The sequence below is a fragment of the Cyprinodon variegatus genome, unplaced genomic scaffold, assembly GCF_000732505.1.
Source record: "Cyprinodon variegatus isolate N-32 unplaced genomic scaffold, C_variegatus-1.0 Scaffold715, whole genome shotgun sequence".
Classification (NCBI taxonomy): Eukaryota; Metazoa; Chordata; class Actinopteri; order Cyprinodontiformes; family Cyprinodontidae; genus Cyprinodon; species Cyprinodon variegatus.
In genome coordinates, this window is record NW_015151168.1 from 32,370 (window position 1) to 42,178 (window position 9,809).

The window sequence follows — 9,809 nt, forward strand, 5'->3', positions numbered from 1 at the left end:
ACACAGACATTACTCATTTCATCAAACAGGGTAATAAAGTTTATCAAACTAAAATTAAAACAGACGGAACAGAATCGTACTTTTTTTTTTCTAAATAACTAAACATATCCCAAAAAAAATTCTCCAACCTAGCTGCTAAATTGTAAATATTCTGCTCTGAATACATCCTCTTCATGCAATTTATGGCAATCATAGGGAACAATGTTTTAAAATCAAAGATTTCATGAGTACAAAAGGTATAGGTAAGGCATCATGTAGGTGACACCAAAATTATCCCATATTTGCAAAACTGATATACAGAGTCTATGCTCTAAACCTAATATACCAGTAGGTCAATTTGCATGAGTTGCTCTGGGTATCCGGTTCAACAGGACCATGCAAGTTTGAGACTGTCACCTAGGAGCGAACAGATATTGTTGACGGCCTGTGTACCACAACAAGCATCAATCATCCTGCATCCCACTCTTGCCCTGTGGTCTTGGTGGCTTGCTCCAGACTGGTGAACATCCCGGCTAATTGCAGGTTTCATCCGCTCAGGAGAAAACCAGAGTGGGGTTAAACATGGAATTCTGGTTTCTTATTTTTGGGTCTGTCCATATAAGGACATCCTGGAAGCAATTATGAGCCTCAGGGAGAAAATATAGAAGCGGTTCTACTCTGCACCATACATACCTTGTTTTTAAGGATGAGTCATATTTCCGACCATACTCTACCCAGCCTGGTTGGATGTATTATTCCTAATGTAAATGTCTGACCTGTTAACTAGTGAGGTTGCTCCTCTTGAGATATAATTACTGAGACAGGTACTTGTAGCACTCTTTATGTATCTGTCTTGACATTTATCAGGTGAAAATACTCAAAGCTTCAGTTTGATAATTTACCCAAAACTGTATGTGCTGGACTGAGCTGCCTGGCCCTGTTTCTCTCACAGTGTGGGTGAGTTTGTTTTTTCAGCAGACTACAAACCTATGGTTTGGGAGGCTAAATTATATTTCCCTTTAGACATGAGAGGGGGCGGAGGAAATTTACGAGAGTGAATGTGTGTTTCTTTAGCCCTGCAATCATCATCATCATTATGCCAGTTTGAGTTTGTTTTCAGCTCACTTTCTGAGACAAATATACCTTAATGTGTCTGCAATACGGAGTAAGAGAGAGAGGTACCCGGAAGGAAGTGATGCAATCATCTTAATTGAGGCATTCATATATACAGCTGTGTTTGGAGTGTTGTAGCATTTCCATACGTCGTAGATTAAGCCACGGCTTAGGTGAAAAGCTCTAAGCATCCACTGGATTTACTTAGTGCCTTTATCTTTACTTAACCAGGACCCCTGCTGATATCTTCTACACAGACAGACTCTGAAGGAAAGAAAGGTAACTCACATTGTGATTTTATGTTTAGGTTGTTTTCAACCATTAATTCATATTATGTCTTTTTTTTCTGCATCTGTGTGAGAGTCTCATGTCAAAATGGGTTCACATTAATCTAGTTTAACCCTCTATATTTAAAAGTAAAGTTTCTGTGTGCAAAAATACCTATTTAAGAGAGGATTGTTAATTTTGTAATGTTCAGGCTTTCTACTAACTAAGGATTGGAACTTCACTTGATTACTTTGTTCAATGAACTACATTGAAAACACATTTGCTGGTTCTTTGTAAAAAAAAAAATTAAAAATTAAAAAAAAAAGCAGAATCAAACTAATTGCTATAACATTTTTTTTTCTCTATTACAGAATGAAGGTTATCATTATAACATTTTGCCTTTTCGGTGCAGCTTTCGCTAACCCAGTAAGTATGAAACTCATTAAAAAGTAAAAACTCAACATTTCTGATGTAATTCACAAACTTAATTATTTGTTTTGCTTTTTTTAAGCATCAAGAAATCTAAACAAGACTAAAAACCTACTATATTTTTTTCTATTTATTCACAGAGCGAAAAAGTTGTTTTTACTAGAAAATAATAGCACTTGTTTATTGACTTATTCCTTACTTTGAAAAGGAAAAAATATTATAACCAAGGATATTTCTTCAAAGTAACTTTTTCAATTACATATTTCAGCTGATTTCATATTATGAAATAGAAAATATGAGAAACAAACATTTACTTCAACAGCTTCTCAATTAAGAAATTTGTTTTAGTAATCAGAACAAAGCAACTTTATCATATGCAGTTTATTTCCCTGAAATCTGATATTTAAAGATATCTAGCTTAAGAAGCACATTTTTTACAGTGCAGTATTGACTAAAGTAGAGAAATACTATTTTAGGTTGTCTACTTACTGAAGCAACAGTTACCTTAAGCATGTCTGGACGTGTTCCACTTGTGCTCATGTATTTTTTTTTCTTACAGATTTTACACAACATTTTGGTATCAGCTGAGTCTGCATCAAACTCTGTAAGTATTATCAGATATATTATTTTCATCAGGCTCCACTCAACTTAATTCCATTGAGATTTTAAGCTCCCAAGATCGGTTTCACTGTTTCAATGCTCCTGGATGGGAATCTTGCTGCAGACAGGGTCATTAGGGAATATAGTTCTTGCTTCTTCTGACAAAAAAGTAATACAACTGAAGGTTGCACAGCATCTACTATTATCTATAGCTTATTAATATGTTATATTGAGATGTACTGTAAGAATACCAGCTGTTATTTGCTGAATCAGGATTAATAAATGCTCCTATTTACACATTTTATACTACAAACTGTCTCTCACTGATATTTAATGGTGTTATGAAAGAAAGTGACCAAACAATAATGTATTTCAGTAAAAGAGAATATGAATTCCTGTGACTGAGTCAGGAGAAAGCCGAACAATGTGTGTGGTACAGACCTCAAGACAATCCTCACTGCAGACAACCTATTGTTTACAAGCATGCATATCTGTCTGCAGACATTTATGCACCAATAGCTCTGCCTGAGTCTGAGCTTGTCATGGAGGAGGCTTTTAATCACTGTTTTGCTTGTTGATATCACTGTCATGATGTATAATTAAATCTAATTAAAACTACTTGGGTGTGTGCTCATTTATTTTATTTTTTTCCTTCTTTCCAGACAGAAAGTTTGCCAGTTTTAGAATCTTCTGAAAATAACACATCAGAACTTCAGGTAAAATATACACTCTCTCCTTTTTAGACATAAATATTTCTCACATTTCTCACATTTTAGTTAAATGTTTGTGTTTGCTTTTGCTCCTTTGGATGCAGAGTTCGGAGGAAAATACCTCGAATCAGGTGAGTCTTTTTCAATCCAAGATATGTTTCATCCATGGAATAAAAATTTTAATTTTATTGTTTTTAACAATATAACTGTTTTCTGAAATTTGCAATTAATATATTTTTTATAAAACAGAGTTCAGAGTCTGAATCAATGGAATCCACTTCAGAGGACAAGGTGTGTGAGTTAATCATTCATATTTACTGTCCGCTGCTCATCATACAGTCCTCAGTTTCATGAATCACTGATGTTAGTTATTTAAAGATCGAGAATTCAAGAGCAGATTTCGAATGTTAGTAAATGACTAAATTCAACTAGAGCAAAACAAAACTAAGAGTGAAACTATTTAAAGTGCCCAGCATAAATATTCAAATCACTTGAACATTAGGCTTTGTTTTCCAGGGGTATTTGATGTGTCAATGCAAATAAATACTTAATATATGTATTGCTTGTTTTAATACATGTAGAATCTAAGTATTTTTTAAAGTTGCATTTGGCTGAGTTCATCCCCAGAAAAACATCTCCATAGCATGATGCTGCCATCATCATGTATCAGCATTAAAATGCAGGTTTAAGGGTGAACTGTAATTTTTTGCCACCCTACTTTAAACTTGTCATTAACTTTATTCTGTGCATATTTGGTGTCCATTGTGTTTCATGATGTAGTTATCTAACTTTAGAGTTTGTTATATAATAAAATAAAAATTAAAATATATTATTAGAGATCCTGTCCATAGAAAATCAGCGTTTACATAAAATACAAATACATAATTTGTTTTGCTGTAATATAAAACGTTTTGAAGGTCTTAAATTGTGCTTGTCTTCAAAAAACAGACCTCAGAGGAGAGTAACAGTCAGTCAGATGAAAATGATAAAGTAAGAGGAAACACTTAAAAAAAACATTTTCTAAATTTTTTCCAAAGCTGTCATTTTTACTCTTGTAAAATGTATTTTCTACTCAGATGGACTCCCTGTTTGAAACCAAAGATAACAGCATGGGCAGTGAGGAGAATGTGCGAAAGGTTAGAAAAATCCTTCTTATACTTCAATTTTAAACAAAGCCATAATCCTGCTAACCATGCTCTCCTTATACCCTCCAGCAAAATTGGGTGAGAGTCTTTGCGAGTGTCGTTAAAGGAGAGAGTGCAGAGGACAAAGGTCACCCTGAACACCAGAGCAATGAGCTGAGTGATAAACAGCAGATTCACACCAAGACAGTTCAGATCAGCACTGTCAGTGAAAAGTCTGGCGACACCACCAGCGACAGCGCGGACACCAGTGATGTTAAGGCTGCCGCAAGTGACAGCAGTGACAGCACCAGCAGTGAAAGCCAGGAGAGCCAGGAGACAAGTGACACCAAAAGCAGCAGTGCTGCCAGCGAGAGCACGGAAGATAGTGATGCCAGTGACAGCGCCGAAATGAACCAAGTCAGAGAAAAGGACTGTGTGAATAGTACACAGAGCTGTGAAAGTGAGGAGTATTTTCTGCAGAGTATAGGAGATGATGCCCATTCTACAGGGGAGCATCTGCTGGTGCCAGACGAGGAGGATAGAGAGCTGCGGCTCAGAAGGCGATGAAATGTTACTGTTATGTTGTCAATCTGAATTTGATTTAATAACAAGCTTAAAGACTAACGAATGTTCACCTTGGAACATTGATACTGCCATAATACTACATGCCGCTGATTCACTCCTATTTGTGGAATTTACTGTGACAATATAAACTACACTTGTACTTTGCTTTAATAGTATGTTGAATTTAAATGAATATAACCATTGTATGTAGATACACAAAATATCAGAACACATGATCTCCTATTTATAATATTAAAAATACCCTTTGTTGTCCCATGGTGGGGAAATTATGCATCCATGTTCTTGCCTAATAAATTCTTAAGAAAATGACCTTTCTAAAATAATTTATTTGCAAAGGCAAGCTGAAGAAGTTGACCCATTACTTGCTATTGGCATTGATGATGCTTTTATATTGTATCATAATCATAGTTTCTTGCAAAAGTATTTAAACTCCTTGAAGAGGAATTCAGTATGTGACAGATGCACATAGCAGCTTTCAATTAAGATTTGGTAAAAGCATGACAGCAAAAGCATGACAGAGCTCATTTAACATTTCCTTCACCTGGGCTGTGGATTTGCAGATACCATGCTTGTTTTACCCCAGTTTAGGAAGCCATCTTTAATAGTAGGTGTACAGTAGTATTTTCCATTAATATAGACGAATTGACATAATGCCTGTGATTTCTGTGGTCTTACGGTGATTTTGTGTCCCGGCTTTCATTGAGTGTCATGGCCGGTTAGCTCAGTTGGTTAGAGCGTGGTGCTAATAACGCCAAGGTCGCGGGTTCGATCCCCGTACGGGCCAAAACTTTTCGTTTCTTGTTAATTTTGAAAACTTTTTTTTGCCATCTTGATATTATTAATGTCATGAACATACTTCCAAAATTTACTTATCAATTTAATGTCATGAAGTGTACGACTTTTTACTTGAACATTGCGTTTTAAACATGTTACCACCAGATGGCGACAAAGCTAATATCAGAACTGCATCTCTTTCTTCCAAATAACAGCTAGGTACTATTAGAATAAAATATTTCATGAACTATTTATGTACAGAAAAGATTGCATTGTTATGACTTCTTGTAATAATAATTCAAACTGATCAGTAGATCATCCCCTTTACCAAGGTTTTGTTTACTCTCCCTTAAACAGAAATGAATCCCTAAACCATTCCAAACACAATTAAGTTCACACAGTATTTATGGTTTAAACAAAAAGAGCAAAGTTCAAGTGTGTGATAATTGCTTTTTAAAGAAATATCAAAAATATTCTCTATAAAATGAAAAAGACTACATATTTTTATTGTTATAAATTTTTTCAACAAATGAAGCAAAATTACACTGAATTTGAAAATACTTACTTTGTGAATTCTGGATTTAATAGTTTTAGCAACGTTTGTCTGCTAAATTTTATAATCAGGTTTTTAAATGGAAGCATAATTTCATTTATTTTTTCACTGTAAAAAAAAACAAGTGGGAGGTTTATATTTCTACAGCATTCAAAATGATGACATCTGTCATCAGGGTGACAGGATTTACAGTTTGCATCAGCATAATGCAGTCTTAATTTCGCATAAGCATTGATTAAAAAAAATATTCCGGGAGAAGGAGAAAAAAAGAGGTTTAATTTCCAGAAAACCTTTATTGCATCTGAGAACTAAACTTGCTGAAAATGTACAAACAAACAAAAAATATTTAGCATTTCAACATTTATCTGACAAAAAGAGTGAACGAAAATAGTGAGATTGCCCTTTTTTTAAAACAAACAACTGACAACTCTGCAACTTGTATTGCAATACAATAATTGCAACAGTTTTTTATATATATAACAGGCAACAAACCCTGTAAACATGTTTTACTTTTATGTTTGAGGTCACATTACTGTCTGGGAAAGTGGGATTTTAAGTGTTCCTTCAGGGAAGGTATTGTGGGCAACTCCTTGCGACACACATGGCAGCATAGAGATAGTTTCAGCAACTCACTGGTGCCATCTTTAACCGACACTTTTCCACTTGTTTCAAGCATCTGAATCACATCTGTGGGGGAAAAAAAAAAGATTTATGCATTCTTCCAAATACCATAAGCTGGGCTATTATATACAGTAAAATACGTTAAAAATATTAACAAAAACGAATGTGTCCCCACCATGGGAATCAATAAAGTACTCTGTTGTAAAGGAGTTCCAGTGCTTCTTGTTCTTTAAACAAGGAGAGTCAAAGTCCTGGCTGATCACATGGAGGTGAATTTGACTGTAAGAGACGGTAAACAAGTATTTATTTTAGGGATGTGCGGATACAACCTTCTTGTTTCAGACATGTAACCATAATGCACCTTTGATTATTGACAGATATTAATATTGAACTGATACAATAGCAGCTTGAATGCTAGAAACTTTTATTACTTATTTTGTAAATGGGGAGGTTAAAAAAGGGTTGAACAATGACATAGATCAAAGAACAATAGTCAGCAACAAAAGGCATGAGAATAACTGACGCATTTGCTAATAATGAGTGATTTGTATTACATTTAAATAGAATCAAAAATGCAGGCCGATACAACATCAGTCATTTGGTTGATATCGGATCGATATTATTATAAGATCAGGGCCTCCCTAATGTCTTTATCTTATCTGCACAACCATTACAAAGTAACATGTCTGATGTTTTAAACTGTAATTAAAAATGTAAAGGTTCAGCATAGAACACTAAATGTTTCTATAGGAGAGTAATGACATAGGACAGTAGGCTTGTTATACATCTTTAAATTGACAAAATAAAGCTGGTTCTAAGGTTACACAAATATTTCTCCTATTGTAAACACAGATGACCGATACATCAGCCTACTGACATCTTATTTTCTTGGCTCTGCATCAGCCAATACATATATGTTTTTGCAGATCTATTAGTGCGTTTAGCAGCTTGATGGGAGTGCTGGCCTTGTGGTTAGAGCAGTGCGCTTGTGCTCTGAGCAGGTTTCAAGTACCTGGTTCCATCCCCACAGCTGCACTCTGGGTTCCTGAGCAAGCACTGCTCCCCGGGTGCTGCACAGTGGCAGCACACTGCTCCCCAAGAGGATGGGTTAAACGCAGAGAGTTAATGTCTCCATTGCGAGATCAATAAAGTTCAATTTTTCTGTTTTCTTTTTTTATTTGACACCAAAAAAAACTCATGCATTGCTGGTTCATCCATTTACTATTAAATGTTAGTTTTGATTTGTCTTTTTTTTTTTTTTTGTTAAATTGACATTTGTGTAACATTTTTTACCACTGTGATATTCTTACCATGTAAATGGAGGAAGAAAGTGACAATGTCAGTTTCTAGATTGGAGGTGGTTAAAGCACAAGCTGCAAGGTAACGACACTACACGAGGAAGGACCTCACGGATGCGTCAAGCATAAACCAAGCCTTAGACTCATGTCAAAATAATTTGTATCAGAGCCACAGAGGTTCATCTGATGCCTGAATTCCATTGGTAGACGTCTAACAGAACTTGACCAGAGGATCAGTGGAAAGCAGCTAAAATCCCCCAAACCCCTCAACTTAACTAAAATCTATTAAATCTAACCCAGATCTGCTGCAGGGACTTGATACACCTACTTAATTGGTGGTGTCCCGATCCAACCTTAATATATTTATCAGTCTGATTTCAGACGAAAAACTAATATCAGAATATATCAACCTGCATCTAAAGTCTCTGATATTACCATGCCGATATAAAAACTCTGCATCCACTTATAGTTTCTGTAACCTATTGGTTAATATTGCATGGCTCAGTTTTTTCCACATTTTTTTGTTGACTACTGTTCTGTTTTCTTCCAATCTATGGGGAAGCAGACCCATTTTAAATGCATTAAAAAGAGAGGGAGAAACTTAGTGTCTTACTCGCGTTTTTTGTAATGTGACTAAAATCAATTGCCTCTGCAAATCATGTTTTGATATTATGCGATTATATTGCAAATGCAATCAATTGCCCAGCCCACGTACAATTTGTGCTGATATCTTATCAGGCCAATATCAGTATAGGCCAGTTCTCAAAGCTGCAAAATCGGTATCATATTGGAAAATAAAAAGTTGTATCATGACACCCCTACTACTTAACCATTGTTAGTATAACTATCAAAACCAACCGAAGGCAAATCTCCTTCCAGTGGCAACAGCCTTACCTCATACTTGGGATAGCGTGATAACCTGTGCGGAACTGCAACGAGCTGGAATCCGGACATTGCTGGATCATGCGGTCAGCCACCTGCTGCATGTGCTTCAGAAGAACACAGTGCTCTCCACTTAAAGCCTTTAGGCTGGGAATTGACTGCCATGGAAGGACTAACCAATGGTAGCGAGCTTTGGGATATTTGTCTTTAATTACCACAACTTTATCATCCTTGTAAACCTGCAAAACGGAAATCAGGATAGGGTTACAAATAAGGCTATAAAGGAATCATGACAGCAGTTATAGATCATTTTCGTAAAGGAAGTGACCTGCATCTGAGGATCTTGCATTGAAGTCTTTAGACCTTGGCTCCAATGTCCCACACTCTCCTAAAACAGATGAGGAATCACAACTTTAAACCAAAGGAATTCAAAATATTAAAGCAACATTTTACAAGGAGGTTATTTTTCTCCCCTTACATTTCTAGTGTTGTGTTCTCCATGACTGGCTGATGGTGAGTCATTTCTGTTCTGTTTTGCAGCTTTCGGAGTTTGAGCACTTCCCTGGCTCTCGCCGTCTTCCGACGTTTGCACTATTGGTCTTTTGGTGCTGCTCTGGTGGCCAGTGAGATCCTCTTTGAACTGGATGGTGTATGGATAAAGCTGATTGACAATATGAAGCGTCTCTCCAGGCTTTATTCTGACCTCATTGCCTTTTCCTACCACCACAGAGTTTACAGAGGTGGGGTTTAAGCCCAGCTTTATTAATTGAGAAAAAAAGGTTAAAAGAAAATGTTAGAGGGTGTTTTGAGTCTGGTTGAACAACACTAATACCGTATTTTCACGACTATAAGGCGCACATAAACGTCTTTTTTT

General features: G+C 36.0%; 2 protein-coding genes and 1 non-coding gene across 3 annotated transcripts in view; 2 read left to right on the forward strand and 1 right to left on the reverse strand.

Moving 5' to 3' along the window:
* The first annotated feature begins 1,147 nt into the window (after positions 1-1,147).
* Positions 1,148-5,110, forward strand: LOC107097688 (dentin sialophosphoprotein-like). The gene is made up of 9 exons (XM_015394936.1): positions 1,148-1,371; positions 1,731-1,785; positions 2,348-2,392; positions 3,051-3,104; positions 3,203-3,229; positions 3,348-3,389; positions 4,047-4,088; positions 4,175-4,234; positions 4,313-5,110. Exons 2-9 carry the CDS (start codon positions 1,732-1,734, stop codon positions 4,787-4,789), a joined length of 801 nt encoding a protein of 266 aa, XP_015250422.1. The 5' UTR covers positions 1,148-1,371; position 1,731; the 3' UTR covers positions 4,790-5,110.
* Positions 5,111-5,517: 407 nt separating this feature from the next.
* trnai-aau lies at positions 5,518-5,591 on the forward strand. The gene has a single exon. It is a non-coding gene; the product is annotated as a tRNA-Ile (tRNA).
* Positions 5,592-6,544: 953 nt separating this feature from the next.
* Positions 6,545-9,809, reverse strand: part of aptx (aprataxin) — a 6,990-nt gene continuing 3,725 nt past the window's right edge. The window contains exons 3-7 of the mRNA XM_015394958.1: positions 9,414-9,692; positions 9,264-9,323; positions 8,948-9,174; positions 6,931-7,034; positions 6,545-6,821 (exon numbers count right to left, since the gene is read on the reverse strand). Of these exons, the coding sequence (XP_015250444.1) occupies positions 6,664-6,821; positions 6,931-7,034; positions 8,948-9,174; positions 9,264-9,323; positions 9,414-9,692 (828 nt within the window). The 3' untranslated portion in view covers positions 6,545-6,663. The remainder of the gene's footprint in view (positions 6,822-6,930; positions 7,035-8,947; positions 9,175-9,263; positions 9,324-9,413; positions 9,693-9,809) is intronic.

What these genes read in the sequence shown, in the direction of transcription:
- LOC107097688 (XM_015394936.1), top strand. Translation starts at nt 1,732, where the DNA reads ATGAAGGTTATCATTATAACATTTTGCCTTTTCGGTGCAGCTTTCGCT. An exon ending in AATCCACTTCAGAGGACAAG is followed by an intron (nt 3,390 to 4,046) that starts GTGTGTGAGTTA and finishes TTCAAAAAACAG; the next exon opens with ACCTCAGAGGAGAGTAACAG. An exon ending in GTGAGGAGAATGTGCGAAAG is followed by an intron (nt 4,235 to 4,312) that starts GTTAGAAAAATC and finishes TATACCCTCCAG; the next exon opens with CAAAATTGGGTGAGAGTCTT.